Source organism: Hemitrygon akajei, chromosome 18, assembly GCF_048418815.1.
Source record: "Hemitrygon akajei chromosome 18, sHemAka1.3, whole genome shotgun sequence".
Classification (NCBI taxonomy): domain Eukaryota; kingdom Metazoa; phylum Chordata; class Chondrichthyes; order Myliobatiformes; family Dasyatidae; genus Hemitrygon; species Hemitrygon akajei.
The window spans coordinates 9021510-9040046 of record NC_133141.1 but is presented as its reverse complement, the minus strand read 5'-3'; the positions used below and the strand labels follow the sequence as shown (position 1 = coordinate 9040046).

Here is an 18537-nt window from a genome sequence, read left to right as displayed (position 1 = left end):
TTTTATTTACACAAGTTAAACAATAACAGAATAGCCACATTTGAAATGACCCAAAAAAAACTTTGCCTTAATGACCACAAACAATATTATTTAAAATCTCTAAGTTCAAATCCCTGTATGGTCCTGGAGTTCTGAACTGATATTTAAAAACCTTCAAATGTCCGAATTTCTCCAACTCCTGGCCTTGATGTTAGTGATTGACTATACAGCACCTTTCCAAATAGCTTGGTAACATTTGCTGTTAAACTAATGCAATGGAATTAGTTCTTTGTTTTGGATTTTGGATTAAATATTACAAAGAAAATGGAATGAAGAACAAGGTGAACAGCTCACATTGTTACAAGATGGCAGAGCTCATTCACCTCCACTTCCCTCTCAAGTCAGCCTGTCTCCAAATCTGTCATTTCATTCATATTATTTCCCACAACACTTCTCACATTCTTTTACTCCCTCCTTAACTAACTCCACTCTCACTACCTCCTCAAAAATCTCCTCTCTCTCTCTCTCTCTCTAATAGGCATTCCTGACTTCCCTCAGGCCCAGTGGCAGCAAAACTCACACTATTTGCATTCAATTCTGCAGAAAAGCAGAGAAAAGGAGGAAACACGTACAAACTGTGGTCAAATCAACACGTACAAACAAGCTGGATGAACTCAGCAGGTCCGTAGCATCCATTGAAAGGAGCAGTCAACGTTTCGGGCCGAGAACCTTCGTCAGGACTGAAGGAGGGGGCAGGGGCCCCATAAGGAAGGTGGGGGAAGGGTGGAAAACCAATCAGAGGAAAGATCAAGGGGTGGGGGAGGGGAAGCAGGAAGGGGATAGGCCGGAGAGGTGAAGGAGGAATCTAAGGGGAAAGCACTATGGATAGTAGGAGGCAGAATCATGAGAGAGGTGACAGGCAGCTAGAAGAGGAGACAGAGTGAAAGTGGGATGGGGGAAGGGAGAGGGAGGGAATTACTGGAAATTGGAGAATTTGATGTTCATACCAAGGGGCTAGAGACTATCCAGACGGGATATGAGGTGTTTCTCCTCCAACCATCATTGCAGTAGAGGAGGCCATGTATGGATATATTCGAATGGGAATGTGAAGCAGAGTTGAAGTGGGTGGCAACCGGTAATTCCCTCCCCCTCCCTTTCCTCCATCCCAGTTTCACTCTGCCTCATCCTCCAGCTGCCTATCACCTCTCTCATGATTCTGCCCTCTTCTACTACCCATAGTGCTTTCCCCTAACACTCCTTCTTCACCTCTCCTGCCTATCCCCTCCCCCACCCCTTGATCTTTCCTCTGATTGGTTTTCCACCCTCCCCCCACCTTCTTTATGGGGCCCCTGCCCCCTCCTTCTTCAGTCCTGACGAAGGGTCTCGGCCCGAAACGTTGACTGCTCATTTCAACGGATGCTGCCCGACCTGCTGAGTTCATCCAGCTTGTTTGTAAGAGAAAAGGAGGAACAGTCTGATGAAGGGGGGGGAAGGGGTGTGCATTCCCCCCATCCCTCAAGGACCTGACCTGATACTGTCCTCAATGGGCAGCGCTAACCTAAGTTGAGTACTAGGCCACACTCAACAATTTGAGAGAGCCAAGCACTAAGATAAGGCACTAGCCCTGGCCCAAAGGACAGCCATAAAAGCCAGTTTGGATTTTCTTTTGTAAAATTTCAGTTATATGTAGAAACATATGGAAAGAATTAACACACGAGTTTGAGTTTACATTTAAAAATGTGGATATATTGAGATTGACTTTTAGCCTTTTTTTAAAAGATTTTTTTTGTTTACTCATTCTAAATATTTATTTATTGAGATGAAGCACAGATTAGGCCCTTCTGGCCCTTTGAGCCAAGCCGTCAGCAACCTCCGATTTAAGCCTAGCCTAATCACAAGGTGATTTACAATTACCAATTAAATTACGAATGGTAGATCTCTGAACTGTGGGAAGAAACCGGAGCACCTGGAGGAAACAAATATGGTAACAGGGAGAATGTACAAACTCCTTACAGACAGTAGCAGGAATTGAGCACAGGTCACTGGCACTGTAAAGCTTTATGCTAACCACTATGCTACCATGCTATAATAGTGACAACTATTATTGTTAATAGTTTTCAAATGTTACTATAAGATAGGACAGAGGTAATATTTAAGAACATTGGCAAACACTTCTGCAAGACAAGACTCTCGCATCTGTCAAAGATTTCAAGAAAGCATTCACGAGTAGGTTGTTTGAGCTCTTCTCACAGTCTTCCTCAATGGTCATTTCAAATCATCTTCTCTATTTGGCACTTCATTTCTGGCTCCGCTCTTTGCAAAGTAACTTTATTTTAATGCAAGTTTCCTACCTTGTCCAAACCGGTTTTGACGAGAATCTATGTTTGTCTGCCTCCGATCTGATTGTTCTTCATTCCCACTGTCTAAAAAAGATAGCAGGATGTCAGTGCAGAAAAAAGCTTTGGTGTGTACTGCAAACAAGTTAAAAAGTATCAATAAGAACCAAGATCCAAATACTTAATTCAAATGCCAACTATTTATACAGTTAATTAAACAGTTTTCATAATTAGAATTAGTTATCTGAATCGGTATGCATTATTGAGATTAAGGTGTGCACTAAAAAACATGTCACCAGTATTCAAGAAGTCTTCAATCCATTAAACACCAAATTTTCTTTAAAATTGTCATTATACACACATTTTGCATTGCTTGCTTTAAAGCACAGTTCTACCTTGGGGTACAATTAATCATCTTAACATGTTCAATATTCATTTTAACAGGTGATCAGACTGGAGCAGTATATGTAAAATACTTAATTCAATGCCAATATAGTACAAGCATACACACAGGCGTTATCAAGCAGGTGTCTGCCAAAGAGTCAAAAAATATTGTGGTTTATACACTTTGGATACAATGTCAGCAATATGTGACTGACACCTCAATGGATGTCACTATGACCATTTTTGGTGAGGCTAGTAGCCAGGAAGTTATCTGAGGCCTCAGTTGGCCCCATACATAAGCTCTTGGCATATTCACATAACAACAGGCACGAGACAATTTAGACAAATGCCAATGATATTAAACCTAATTCTGATTTAGTTTTCTAATGTATTGTGCTTCTAATGCCCAGTCTGTTCTTATCTGCTTCCTATCGCTGTTCTCAGCCATTACTGTATTTTCTTATGATTTTCGGATGATTGGAAAATTGCAAATGTTACTCCGCTATTTAAGAAGGGTGGGAGGCAGCAGAAAGGAAACTATAGACCTGTTATCCTAACATCAGTGGTTGGGAAGTTGTTGGAATCGATTGTTAGGGATTAGATTACGGAGTACCTGGGGGCACAAGATAAGATAGGCCAAAGCCAGCATGTTTTCCTGAAAGGAAAATCCTGCCTGACTAACCTACTGCAATTTTTTGAGGAAATTACAAGCAGGGTAGACAAAGGAGATGTGATGTACTTGGATTTTCAGAAGGCCTTTGACAAGGTGCCGCACATGAGGCTGCTTAGCAAGATAAGAGCCCTCGGAATTACAGAGAAGTTACTAGCACGGGTGGATCATTGGCTGATCGGCAGAAAACAGAGAGTGGGAATAAAGGGATTCTACCTGGCTGGCTGTCGGTTACCAGTGGAGTTCCACAGGGGTCGGTGTTGGGACCGCTGCTTTTTACAACGTATGTCAATGATTTGGACTATGGGATTAATGGATTTCTGGCTAAATTTGCCAATGATACAAAGATAGATGGAGGAGCAGGTAGTGTTGAGGAAACAGAGAGCCTTCAAAGAGGCTTCAGTAATTTAGGGGAATGGGCAAAGAAGTGGCAAATAAAATACAATATTGGAAAGTGTATGGTCATGCACTTTGGTGGAAGAAATAAACAGGCAGACTATTATTCAGATGGGGAGAGAATTCAAAATGCAGAGCTGCAAAGGGACTTGGGAGCCCTTGTGCAGGATACCCTAATGGTTAACCTCCAGGTTGAGTTGGTGGTGAAGAAGGTGAATGCAATGTTGGCGTTCATTTCTAGAGGTATAGAATATAAGAGCAGGGATGTGATGTTGAGGCTCTATAAGGCACTCGTGAAACCACACTTGTAGAGTATTGTGTGCAGTTTTGGGCTCCTTATTTTAGAAAGGATATACTGACATTGGAGAGAGTTCAGAGAAGATTCACAAAAATAATTTCAGGAATGAAAGGGTAACCACATGAGGAACATCTGGCAGCTCTTGGGCTGTATTCCCTGGAGTTTAGGAGAATGAGCAGGATCTCATAGAAACATTCCGAATGTTAAAAGGCCTGAACAGATTTTAATATGGCAAACACGAGGAAATCTGCAGATGCAGGAAATTCAAGCAACACACACAAAATGCTGGTGGAATGCAGCAGGCCAGGCAGCATCTATAGGGAGAAGTGCTGTCAGGACGAAGGGTCTCGGCCCGAAACATCAACAGCACTTCTCCCTATAGATGCTGCCTGGCCTGCTGCATTCCACCAGCATTTTGTGTGTGCTGCTTGATATGGCAAAGTTATTTCCCATGGTAGGGGAGTCAAGGACAAGAGGGCACGACTTCAGGATTGAAGGACGTCCATTTAGAAAAAGAGATGCAGAGAAATTACTTTAGTCAGAGGGTGGTAAATCTGTGGAATTTGTTGCCACGAGCAACTGTGGAGGCCAAGTCATTGGGTGTGTTTAAGAGAGAGATAGACAGATTCTTGATTAGCGATGGCATCAAAGGGTGTGGGGAGAAGTCAGGGGAGTGGAAGAATTGGATCAGCCATGATTGAATGACAGAGCAGACTCGATGGGCCAAATAGCCTATTTCTGCTCCTATATCTTACAGTCTTATAGATGACTTACATCCGTTAATAGTCCTTGTCATCTTTGGTGCTTCCAGGCTAAAGTTTCAATGCATCTTTCAAGATATTGCCGTAGACGCCTATTAACCAAGCACTTTCTTAATTGAATCAAAGTTCCCTACAGTGTCTATACATTTGGCCCAATTAACCCAGAATGACTCAGATTAGTATCATATTTGTGGGGATTATATGCTCTCTTCAAAAAAATCACTATCACTTTTAGAAACAATTTTTGCAATTTATTTATCAAATTACATAAGTACAAGATAACATAGTAACAGAAGCCTAAATTCTGATTTGTGCTTCAGAGAAATGAACATGAACCCAATCATGGCAAATGGGGAACTTGAATTCAACAAATTTCACAATTCTGGACCTTTTTTTATATAACAGAACGTATAATTATGGTGAAAATTCATCAGTACATAAGAGAGTAAAACAAAAAGGATACTCAATGCCTGATCTTCTCTTCAATAACAGATCATTTACATTGGTGCCATTTTTCTGAACTATTCCAAATGGGATTCAATTCACTTAATATCCAAAAAATACATTGATCTCCATCTATAATATCAGTGACCAATCCATCACAGCCTCATAGAAACAGAATCCCAAAGATTCACTACCCACTGTGTAAACAGACTTCTTCTCATCCCAGTCTCAAATGACCAGCCCCATATTTTGACTTCATAACACCTACTGTAGTTCCCCAGCCAGGGAATACCTCTTGCTATCATGTCAAGCCCTGTAAGAAATGTGTGCTTCAAAATCAGTCTTCACTGCTTTTGTGAAGGAAATGTGTAATCCTTACCAAAGTCAAACTTATGGATGTCTAAGTCTGTGTGATTCATTTTAATTGCCTCCTCAGTTCAGAAGCAATTAGAGATGGACAATAAATCCTGGTATTGACAACAACATCCACATTCTGTGAACATTTGGCTTTAAAATGTGGTTTTGATTACTTGAAGCTTAGTTGTGAATAGTACACCCTTCAGGTTTCATCCTCTAACTGAATAAGAACTAGTCTGGTAATTTTCAAACTTTCCCTCCAAAATAACACAAGCAAAAAGTTCACCTAAAAAGTTGCCACACTAAAAAATGTGAACAATAATTATACCTCAAAGTTTTTTTGCTGATAGGGCAAAGGTCTTAGACAAGGACTGCAATATGGGCAGAAAAGGAAAAATATAACACACTTCAAAGGCAACAGGTGGAATTATAAATGTGCTACTTTCTTTTGGAGTTGTAGTATTTATGTACAAGAATCTGAGAGTTACAAATGTTCATGACAGAACAACATTGATACCAGTCCTGATGAAGAGTCTCAGCCCAAATGTCGACTCTTTATTCCTCTCAATTAATGATTCATGACCTGCTGAGTTCTCCCAGCAGTTTGTGTGTATTGACATCAAATCAAGGTGTTGGCAATTTAAAACAGATTTTTTGTGTCAACTGCAAATTCACTAATCATTCCACCTACATTCTCAACTAAGTCATTAGTATGAATGACGAACAACATGACCCTGTACGGATTCCTGCGGCACACTACTGGTCACAGGACTCCAAACTGAAAAACAATTCTCCAGCACGACTCTCTCTCTGCCTGCTACAACCAAGCCTATTTTATATCCAATTGGCTAGTGCTAACACTGGATCCCATGTGTTTCAACCTAGTGGATTGGCCTACCATGCAGGACCCCTGTAAAAGTTCATGATAAAATTCACATAAACGATGCCCATTGTCCTGTCCTCATCAATCCTTTAGGACCCCCTTTGAAAAAAACTAAACTAGATTCATGAAACATGATTTAAGACCACAAGATGGGGAACTCCAAGTGGCCACTCATTTTAATTCTACTTCCTATTACCATTCCGACATGTCAGTCCATGGCCTCCACTACTGCCGCGAAGAGGCCACACTCAGGTTGGAGGAGAAACACCTCATATTCCATCTGGGTAGCCTCCAACCTGATGGCATGAACATCAATTTCTGGTAATTGCTCTTACACCATTCCCACTTCCCTCTCTCAACTTATCTCCTTACCTGCCCATCACCTCCTTCTGGTGCTCCACCCACTTCCCTTTCTTCCATGGCCTCTCCTATCAGATTCCCCCTTCTCCAGCCCTGTATCTCTTCCACCAATCGACTTCCCAGCTCTTTATTTCATCCCTCCGCCTCCCAGTTTCATCTATCACCTACCACCTTGTGTTTTTTCCTCCTCTCCCCCCACTTTCTTACTCTGACTTCCCATCTTTTTTCTCCAGTCCTGATAAAAGGTCTCGGCCCAAAACATTGACTGTTTACCATGGACGTATAGCTACCATAGAAAGTATTATTCTACTTGTGAACAAAATCAAATGATGGCCATCTGTGGAAATGGAACCCATTTGGTATGCAGAAACAGCCTGCATCTCCTGTAAGTGTTTGCTTCTAGTGGGTTAGTGTTAATTTATTTCAATACCACCACTAAAAAGTGTTTAATTCCCAGCTGAAAAATTAGTGATTCATGAGGGCAGGCTGCAAGTCTCCTGATGCAAATGAAGGAGCAAAGCAGAATTAATTTAAATATTCAGATAAGTTATTAATTTCTCTTGCACAGTGTGATTAAAATTTATTTTTCACATTGTTGGGATAACTTTCAAGACCAAAATGGAAACCAAAGAAATTTCAAATATACTTCTTATACCTGTTTCCAAGGTGAAGTCTTCAAAAATCAAAATGATCACAGCTTTAATTTTTTTTTAATGTTGTGACAGTTGATCTTAACAGATAGTGTGCTCCGCCATCCAATGTGAAGCCATCAGTAACCACCTTCTCTCCTCTGTATTGCTTGTATGTTGTACAGAGTATGAACAGTGTATAGTGTACATCAAGCACCTTTGCTCCGTCCCCCACAACAGGCGTGAGTTAGCACCCATTTTAATTCTACTTCCAATTCCCATTCCAACATGTCAGTCTGTGGTCTCTTCTGCTGCCACGATGAAGCCACTCTCAGGTTGGAGGCGCAACGCCTCATGTTCCATCTGGGTAGCTTCCAACCTGATGACATTAACATCCATTTCTGTAACTTTCAGTAATTTCTCCCCACTCCTCTATTTTTTGATTCCCCATTCGAGCCCCCATCATACCCCTTCCCTTCTCCTCACCCAATATCCCAATGGTTAACAGAATTCCTGCCCCCTCAACACTACCTGCCCCTCCACCTATCTTGGTATCATCCGCAAAATTAGCCACAAAGCCATCAATTCAACTAGGTTACACTGTTCAAGTGTTGGTTGTGGGTTAAATGGAGCTGGACACCTGAGGAACAGTACTGGTTTTCTTTTAATGGTGCCATGGAGTTTTCTTTTTAGATCCCCTGAGGTACAGATGATGCCCCAGTTTAAAACCTCTCTGAAGATGTGTGTGTGTGGTATAAGTGCTCAAGTTTGAACCCAAAGCCTTTTGACTTCGAGACAATTTTGCTACCTCTGAGCCACAACTAACGTAATGTGATTCACCATCTACCCAAGCTTATTTCTTGTTCTCACACAGATCCATCAATCAGAAGTGGAGAAACCATCAGATTGTATTGCTCGAATCAAACCTCACACCGGACTGCTTCTTTTGGAGTTTGGTTAAGATAGAAAATCAATTTAATTTAGAAATGTAACTATAAGTACATCTACTAAGCTTATCAGATATATGTACTGTGAGAGATACTAGAGGCCAAGATGAATATAAATGATTAAAAGAACTCATTATCCAATTTTGCAAATGATTTTTCTCAAAAGCATATTCATCAGTGATTATAGAATTTTGTGGGAAACCTCATAACATAGCACGCTTTTTTCTGTGATTGTTGAAAAAGTCACTGAAAAATTACTTTGAACAGAAACAAAGTTTTCTCAGGAATGGGAAAAAAATCTATCTCTCAAAACTGACCTTATTTAGAGTTTAGCATTTTTGGAATACTCTTCAGATTCTATACCTTCTAGAGCACACAAGTGACAAATTATAAATCATTCATTATTTTAGATTGACAGCACATTTCCAAAACTTCAAATGGTACCCAGAATGAAGAATCTTATTAAAATGTAGTTGGTTACCAAGGCTACACCATTCCCTCCAGAACCCTTTCAATTTGCAAAATGTATTTTTTGTTTTGTTCATGGCTATCACACATTTTCATTCTATCATAATCAACATATTAAAATGAAAATGATCTTTAAATATTCCATTAAGGCAGTTTTGAAATTGTATTTAGAAAATTCCATTTTGAAATAATTATGCTTTCAAATTGCTTATGCAGGGTCATAGAATGTGTTAAATGAGAAAAAAAACACAAAATGAAATTTTGGCTGAGAAGGCATCCTTCTCAATGAAGAAAAATGAAACTTGCAACATTAACTACATTTTAAAAATGGTACAACTACAGCTTCTCTCCTATTTCAATTTGATTTATTTTCAATTACGCTTAAAACATAAACCAGATTTAAGGAAAAGCAACTTTCAGTACTCTAACAGTAATAGGATTATTTCTGAAATAGAAACTGTTTGTTTTCTCCACTCCTCTATTGTAATTTTCATCCTGAATAGATGGAGAACTTTTTCTCAGCTTTGGCACGTTAGCCTCATCTGAATCTGCATTACATCATCACCCTGATTTTTATTGCCACAACACTCTAATGGCAAATACAGAAAATCAATCAGATCATTGTTCAATTGTCATAATCATTGATAAATTGTGTATTGATAATGCATTTACAAGATACCAATAGACAAAAAAGTGCTTCTTTATTAGTATATTAGGTAGCAATTAACAATTACTAAGAAAACTGACAATTTATCTTCAATTCTTCAGATACTTCTTCTATTTAAGTTCCCTTCAGTTTGCAGTGCTTTGAAACATTTTTTTTTTACATACAGGTTTCCCCCGCTATCTGAAGGTAGAGCGTTCCTATGAAACAGTTCGTAAGCCAGAATGTCATAAAGTGAAGAAGCAATTACCATTTATTTATATGGGAAAAATTTGTGAGTGTTCCCAGACCCAAAAAATAACCTACCAAATCATGCCAAATAACACATAAAACCTAAAATAACAGTAACATATAGTAAAAGCAGGAATGATATGATAAATACACAGCTTATATAAAGTAGAAATACTTTTCTGCAATCATTGCAGCACTGTCCACCGTAGCGAAAATCTCACGCAAATGCTCTCAGCAGAAACACTCGGCGCAAGCACTCTTGGCAGAAGCACACTCTCCAGTAACCTTTAAGCTATGAAGCTGCCAAATCATACCAAATAACAGATAAAAAATACACAGCCTATATAAAGTAGAAATAATTTATGTACAGTGTAGTTTCACTTACCGGAATCGGGAAGACAATGAGCACACTGATGATGGTGTATTAGGCTGAGTTGTCGGAGGTTGGGGTGGTGAGAGGTAGAGGAGACTGGGATGTCATCTCATCGTCGTCTGTTTCCATCAGGGCAGGCAGGTCACTTTCTATGTCTGCCTGCCTTGATGTCAAAGGTTGAGGTTCATTGTCTGCTGTGGCTGATGTGGAAGGCTTGAAAAATGACAGTATGCTTGACTGCTTAGCCTCGCGCAGTTTTCTATCATACAGTTCTTTGTAAACACTTAAACCATCCTGCAAATATGCCCTAAACCTACGTACCCTTTCAAAATTAAAGTCATAGCTTTCTGCAATCATTGCAGCGTTGTCAATTGCAGCGAAAATCTCACGCAATTGCTTTCCCGTTCAGTTCCTGGATGACTTCACTTTCGGGCCGTTTGCTACTGCGTTCGGTTTCGATTGTTATCCTTTCCTCTTGCAATTGCATCAGCTCTTCATCTGTCAGTTCTTAGCCATGGGATGCCAAAACCTCTTCAACATCATCTTCGTCAACTTCCACAAACCCAGCCTCCTTAGCCAAACTCACTATGTCCTTACTTCTTTCACCACGATCGAAACGCTTTATTATGTCTAGTTTTACACTAAGTGTAACACCCTTACGAGCTCTTTTAGGCTTTTCCGAAATCTTGTTAACGGATGCACAAAATATATCGACATAAAGCACAGATGCTCACAGGCATGTGTTTAAGCAATGGCTGCTAGAATGCAGTTCCGGGGGAGGAACTTGGCTGCTCAGGGCGCACGCTGCCTTTTATCGTAACAGTGAAAACACCTTCTGTTAACAAATAACAGGTAACTAATGTAGGTCTTTCATAACAGCAAGGTGTCATAAAGCGAACGTTCAAAAAACAGGGGACACCTGTACTTTCATTGGCCAGCTTGCTTCATTAGATCAAGTTTATTGTCATTTGCACAAGTACAGTGAGGCACGTGTACAATGAAAACCTCGCTTGCAACAGCATCACAGGCACATAGACCAACATAGGCAACAGAATATCAACATACATAAAATTATACAACAAAGTGAAAAGTCAATGGTAGTGCAAGAGGTGGTCTATAGTGATCCATTGCTGAGATAGGGTTGTGAAGATCGGTTCAAGAAACTGTTGTAGTAACTGTTCCCAAACTTCATGCAGGACTTCAGGCTTCCAAACCTTCTGCCTGGGAGAAACAGGGCAGGACCCAGACAGCAGGTATCCTTGATGTAAGATGCTGCCTGTGATGGAATGATGGAAAGAGCTGCATCCGCTACTCTCCTCAGCCCTTTGAGACCCTGTGTGTTGAAATTACTGTATGAGGCCATAATGCATCCAGTCAGGATGCTTTCAATAGTGTATCTGTAGAAGTTTGCAGAAAATTTAGCGCCAAGAAAACAGAAGCACCTTTCATCTTATTAGCATAATTACAAACAGAGCTAATTAAAACATACAACTTCTGGCTGGGGGAGAACTCGATGATGATATATTAATGGGGTCTTGACAATGGTACACTATGCAATCGAAAACTTGATTCAGATAATGCAGTATTAATATTGTAAACAATCTAATGATGGCGGCGGTGCACATCTGAGACTCTCTGTGGGCTGCAGGAAATTGTTCCAGTTTTCCTCTTAAATTACTTTGTTTGAATTACTTTCAGTGCAATCTGCAGCATGTAAACTTACTCTTAACAATGGATTATAAAATTACATCAATGATCTTCAGATCTCACAATCGACGATTGAATGCGAAGCAGATGTTCCGGCACCTTTAGGGTCAATGCCACAGCCGGAAATGCAGGGGAGGCAGAATTCAAACCAGGCTGAAACCCAGAGAGATGAGGCCTCCTCTACCTAGCATTTTGTTGGCGAATGTGCAGTCCCTGGAAAATAAGACTGACGATCTCAGCACAAGGCTGCTGTAAAAGAGGCAGACAAGGCAGATCTCAATTGTTTGTTGTATTGAGACTTGGCTAACAGCAAACATGCCAGGTGCAGCTATCTGCCCAGAAAGTTTTACGATTTTCAAAATGGATTGAACCATGAACTCCAGTAAGGAAAAAGGTGGTGGCATGTGTTTTTTAGTTAATTCTCTTTGGTGTTTGGACATGGGGGTTATATTGACCTCTTGTTTCTCTGACTTAGAACACCTATCGATGAAATTTAGACCATTCTATTTGCCTCGGGAATTCTCATCCGTGATCCTGACCGCAATTTATATACCACCAGCAGCCGATTATAAGCAAGCACTTGCAAAACTACACAATGTCGTCTGCAGGCAAGAAAGAGCCCATCTTGATGCATTTCAAGTTATAGTCGGTGACTTTAACAAGGAAGAAAAACCTGCCCTATTATTACCAGCACATAACCTGCTGCACCAGAGGTTCCAACACACTAGACCACTGCTACACTATGATAAGGAATGCTTATCGTTCCTTCCTGAGACTGCATTTTGGCAAGTTGGATCACTTGGCTATATTCGGACTACCTGCATACAGAACCTACGAAGCAAGGCTAAAGAGATCAAGACAACTTAAGAGGTGGTTGCAGGAGGCAAAGGAATTGTTACAGGATTGGCTTGAGTCCGCAGAATGGGCCGTGTTCAAGCACTCATCTGAGGATCTAAATGACCACACCAGGGTCGTAACAAACTTTATTAAAACAGCTGTAGATGAGTATGTCCCCATAAATTCGTTCAGGGTTTACCCAAAACAGAAGCCCTAGATGAACAATGAAATCCAGAACATGCTGAGAGCCAGATCAGAGGCATTCAAGTCTGGAGATCAAGAATGCTACAGGAAGTGCAGGTATGATGTCCAGAAAGCCATCTCTCGGGTGAAGAGGAGGTTCAGGACGAGATTGGAATCAACAAGGGATGCTTGACAGCTGTGGCAGGGTTTGAATGTCATGACCTCTTAAACAAGGTTAAATCTTGCGAACAGGAACAGGAAGAGGAAGAGGAACACACGCACGCACACACACACACACACACACACACACACACACACACACACATTCAAAGACACCCCCAAAACTTCTTAAACTTTTTAAATAATTTCCTTTCTATACCTTGATTATATAATTTGAGTCCTTCCAGAACTAGTCAGTTTGACCAGTGAACCAGAAAATTAAGACTGGGTGCAAGAGAAATATTTCCAGATTGCCATGTGCAACAAGCTGTGCAGCACACAATAGATACAATTATTAATGCACTTATAAATTGGAAAAAAAATTGAATGGAAGTATCCAGCTGCTTTTCTTCTCATTTATTAAAAGTACGCACTTAGTCAAAATAGTGTTTGGTCATTGCCAATTCAGAATAGAAAAATGTTGTGAGGAGAGAGACTTAGAGAGTACAAGTAGAACCAGAAATAAGATGAAATGCAGTGCATAAGCAAAGTGCTATCAGAGAAAGTACTGAGATCCAAAAAAAAGTGTGAAAACTTTATAGGAGACACCAGAGTGCAGAAAAGCAGTGGAAGTATGCAGACAGAGAAACAGACAAAGGGATGGAGAATGAATTTTAAGGTGTGCGTGGGGGAGGGGGAGATAAGAGGGTAAAAGCCCCATTAAAGCCCCATTAAATGACCAAATAGTGTTTGGTCATTGCCAATTCAGAATAGAAAAATGTTGTGAGGAGACTTAGAGAGTACAAGCAGAACCAGAAGTGAGATGAAATGCAGTGCATAAGCAAAGTGCTATCAGAGAAAGTACTGAGATCCAAAAAAAAGTGTGAAAACTTTATAGGAGACACCAGAGTGCAGAAAAGCAGTGGAAGTATGCAGACAGAGAAACAGACAAAGGGACGGAGAATGAATTTTAAGGTGTGCGTGGGGGAGGGGGAGATAAGAGGGTAAAAGCCCCATTAAAGGTTAGAAGATCAGAAACTTTATGCAATCCCACCAATTTTTGAATTTAACTCAAAAGTTTTAGTTAACAATGAAGAAACCGCTAGCAAGAAGCAAGATGTGGTTTAGGTATATTAAATTTAATTCTAGGTACACAGCATTCAAAAACTCTTTAAAACTCACAAGAGAAACTATTACAGGAACAATGAAGCATCAGATGGGAATTCTGTAGTTGATCATCTTATCTGGCATGAAGTGGCGCTGGCTAAACACAAATTATGCGTCAGAAAGCAGATTACCGACAAGTAATCTTGATGGCACTGACAAGTTGATGGCACTGTCAGTAATATCATCGTATCACTTTGCTGATGAGCAAAGGTAGACAGCTTTGGAAATACTTACTTGGATTAGTGGACATAAATGGACCAGAAACAACGCTCTTGTTTGCTAGCACTGAAGTGAAAATTTTACTGACACTACCAGCCAGAATCAGTGATTATTTAATTGTGCATTTCTGACAAGCATTCTACAAGTCTGAGGATCACTGATTGCATTTGTGTTTATAAGGACATTCAAATCTGCTTACATACAGTAGGTAACAAGCAGATCTTTCTCTAGGAGTATGCAAGTTACATTGGCAATACTTCCGGATAAATTCAGTCCTCCAAGCAAGCTCCAAGAGGCAGGTTGTTGAGGACAAGCACTCCAAGGTAATTATTCTTGTAAGGAGTTCAAAGAATGCAGTTCAGAAAAGATATATTAAAAAAAGTCATCTGTTCATCAGAAATATCATTCTGCAAGCAGTCCATTGGAATGTCAAAAATGTGCTTTGGATACTTTGATCCTTCCACAAATAACTTTAAAAATGCATAACAATATCAAAATAGCAGTGGCTTTCTGGGTTCACGACATTGCACAGCATAGTTCAATAAAAAGGTAGCAGAAGACACAGATTCCACAGATAAGATGGCAGTAGAGGATAATATATGCAGCCTCAAAGGTGCAATACAATGTTGCTTGAGACACAGTTAGATATGCAAGTTTCACTCAGCCTCTGCCAATACCACCAGATGAAACCTACACAACAATTCTGTGTCTTGTTCTTTTCATAAACACATCTTGTTAAATGCTTTTTGCTCTTCAAGCCATGGTATTTCCATTGCACACAAGATAAAAGTCCACTTGTCTTTCACAAGCATAAATGTTATAGTCCAGAAAATTGTGAGGAAAACAATTTTAAATGCACAAACAAAATGCTCACATACATATTTTGGAGTTACCAAGAAATTTTAGCCCGATATGATTTAACTTATGGTTCCATTCAGCAGAAGTGGAGATAGGCTACTCAGATTTGTGCCCTGAAAATTGAAATACAGGCAGTCCCTGGGTTACGAACGAGTTCCGTTCCTGAGTCCGTCTTTAAGTCGGATTTGTACGTAAATCGGAACAGGTACATCCGGCATTATTTAGAATCAGTTAGTCAAACGTTTGTCTTAGTATATAGTATATATTTTACCTTTCTATGCATATAAAACACATAAGAAACATACGTTTTTCAATAATTAAACCACTGCGTTGCTTAGTAATAATTGCAGCTTTCATTGGGGCAGGGTCTTCCACATGCTCCATTATTCTCACTTTAACCTTTACCCGTATCCTTTAAAGTTGTTCTGATCATTGCCCGAAAGCTTTTCCAATGACTGATGGCGTTTCACCTCTTTCCAATCGCTTTATTATTTCCACTTTATTTTCAATCGCGATCATTTTCCATCAATGGAACAGAAAACTGCGGGTTTTATGCTCTATCGCTGATCAGTGAACCGTCTGACTGGCCTATCAGAGTTCTCTTTAGGAACTAGTTGACTTGATCAGCATTTCTGATCTGGCTATTGTTCACGATCGCACTTAATAAAAAAAATACAGCAGCAGCCGTGGGCAGTGGGTCTTGTGCTGCTCCGGGTCCTAAACTCCACCCACACTGAGAAAGGTTAAATGGGACAAGTGGGGGCAGTGCTGACTGGAAAAGGGGGGGGGAGGGGTCACGGTGAATCTTGCTAAGAAATATTTAAGTCAAATACAAAGTTACACACTCAACATAGTGTTAACGGCAACAACTTAAAATGGTGGACAGTGTCGTGATCCAATTTAAAATGGTGGACAGCATTCCCCTCCCTCCGTTCAGAAGTACGAGTTGTCCGTAAGTTGGACATTCATAACTCGGGGACTGCCTGTATTCTTGGTTGATGTTTCCGAGTTTGAGCCAGAGACCCCCCCCCCCCCCCCCCACCAATTTAAATAAAATGGAGAGCCTCCAGATCCATAAAACCATAAGATTAAGGAGCAGAATTAGGCCTTTTGGCCTATCGAGTTTGCTCCACATTTCATCATGGCTGATCCTGATCCAATTTTCTTCTCAGCACCAATCTCCTGCCTTCTCCCCATACCCATTCATGCCCTGACCAATCAAGATTCTATCAACCTCTGCCTTAAATATACATAAAAACTTGACCTAAAATATGCATAAAGACACAGCTGCCTATGGTAAAGAATTCCACAGATTCACTACTAAAGAAACTCCTCCTCATCTCCATTCTAAAAGGACACTCCTCTATTCTGAGGCTGTGTCCTCTGGTCTTAGACTCTGCACAATAGGAAAAATCCTCTCCACATCTACTCTATTGAGGCCCTTCACCATTTGATATGTTTCAATGAGGTCACCCCTCATTCTTCTGAATTCTACTGAATACAGGCCCAAAGCCATCAATCTTCATATGACAAGCCATTCAATCCTGGAATCATTCTCATGAACCTCCTTTGAACCCTCTACAATTTCAGCACATCCTTTCTAAGATAAAGGGCTGAAAACTGCTCATAGTACTCCAAGTAAGGCCTCACTAGTGCTTTATAAAGTCTCAACATTACATCCTTGCTCTTTCATATATTCTAGTTCTCTTGAAATGAATGCTAACATTGCACTTGCCCTTTTCACTACAGGCTCAATCTGCAAATTAACCTTTAGGGAATCCCAAGTCTCTTTGCACCTCACTTTGTTGTATTGTACCTCCATTTAGAAAATAGTCAACACTTTAATTTCTTCTACCAAGATTTATGGCCATACACTTCCCGACACTGTATTCCATCTGCCATTTCTTTGCCCATTCTCCTAATCTGTCTAAGTCCTTCTGTATCCTCTCTACTTCCTCAAAATTACCTGCCCCCCCCCATCTATTTTCATACCGTCTGCAAACTTTGCAACAAAGCCATCAATTCCATCATCCAAATCATTGCTATATAACATAAAAAGAATTGGTTCCAACACAGAACCCTGTGGAACACCAGTAGTCACTGGCAGTCAACCAGAAAAGGCTCCCTTCATTCCCACTCTTTGCCTCCTGCCAATCTGAGGAACCTTTGTTTTTTGTCTCAACCCAAGATCACATCTATTCATCAATCGGGTGCACCAACTTCGTGTAGCTTTGAAATTTTCGCTGACCTCACGGTGTTTTTCGGCCCATTTCAATGCTTGAACTCGAATCATTTCTCTGGTAACAATGTATCCGGACGATCGCTGGTGATTCACCCGCTCTAAAACTTTTTCTCCCAGTTCTGGCCACTGGCATGTTTTACCACAGTGTGTACGTTTTGTCTTTGGCATTTCCCTCAGCGTGTCCTCTGCCTTTCTCCACTCTCTCTCGTTTACACTAAACTTCTTAGCAGCTGCAGAATTATTCGCTTCTTTAGCAAAATTAACAATCTTCAGCTTGAAGCCAGCATCATATAGTATTCATTTTAATCTTTTGTACATGGCAGTCGCAAACTCAATACTGAGTAGACGTACTGATCCCGCCACCCCGTGTTATGTTTTAACGAGATTACGATGGGCGCTAAATGGTTTCACGGGGGTTACAATTCTGAGGATTCTTTACCATTGGAGACCTAATCCCAAAATTTCCCTCCCTGATTTATTTATTAAGAATTCGCTCATAATGCTCTACAATGTGTAGGCCTGATTTTTTTTTAGCAGGTACTGGTTCACAAAATTTCCCGGTTCCAGATCCGGCAAAGCTGAGAACGGCCTGTGAGATCTTGTGATCTTTTCTGGTTAAATCAAAAACATCTACTAAAGGGGTCGGCTTATACAAAGGTAACATGAAAAAGTCAGTTTTTTAACCTTGAAAATGGGGGGTCGGCTTATACTCCAGAATATACAGTATAGATGTGTTCATCTTTCCCGATGTACATCTTTTACACCATTCATGGCAGTAAATCAAGAAGAAAAAGATCTGTTTACCTTGACAGCCACATCATTCATCTATTTGTCATGCTGACTACAGACAACTTCTTGCTTTCAGGGAAGATAATGTGCTTCTTTAAAGTGCAATATTTAAAACAATATTCAAAAGAGGTTTTCTGCAAACCTAGAGGTAATCTTGCCATGAAAGCTATTTTCATCATCTGTTTGCAGTGTAGAT

General features: G+C 40.3%; 1 protein-coding gene across 7 annotated transcripts in view; it reads right to left on the bottom strand.

The window, feature by feature from the left end:
* The window catches only part of LOC140741057 (protein TANC2-like), a 712173-nt gene that overhangs the window by 418162 nt on the left and 275474 nt on the right, over positions 1-18537 (bottom strand). For all 7 annotated transcript variants that reach the window (XM_073070734.1, XM_073070733.1, XM_073070735.1 and 4 more), the window contains one exon: positions 2331-2402. In XM_073070734.1, coding sequence (XP_072926835.1) covers positions 2331-2402 — 72 coding nt within the window. The remainder of the gene's footprint in view (positions 1-2330; positions 2403-18537) is intronic.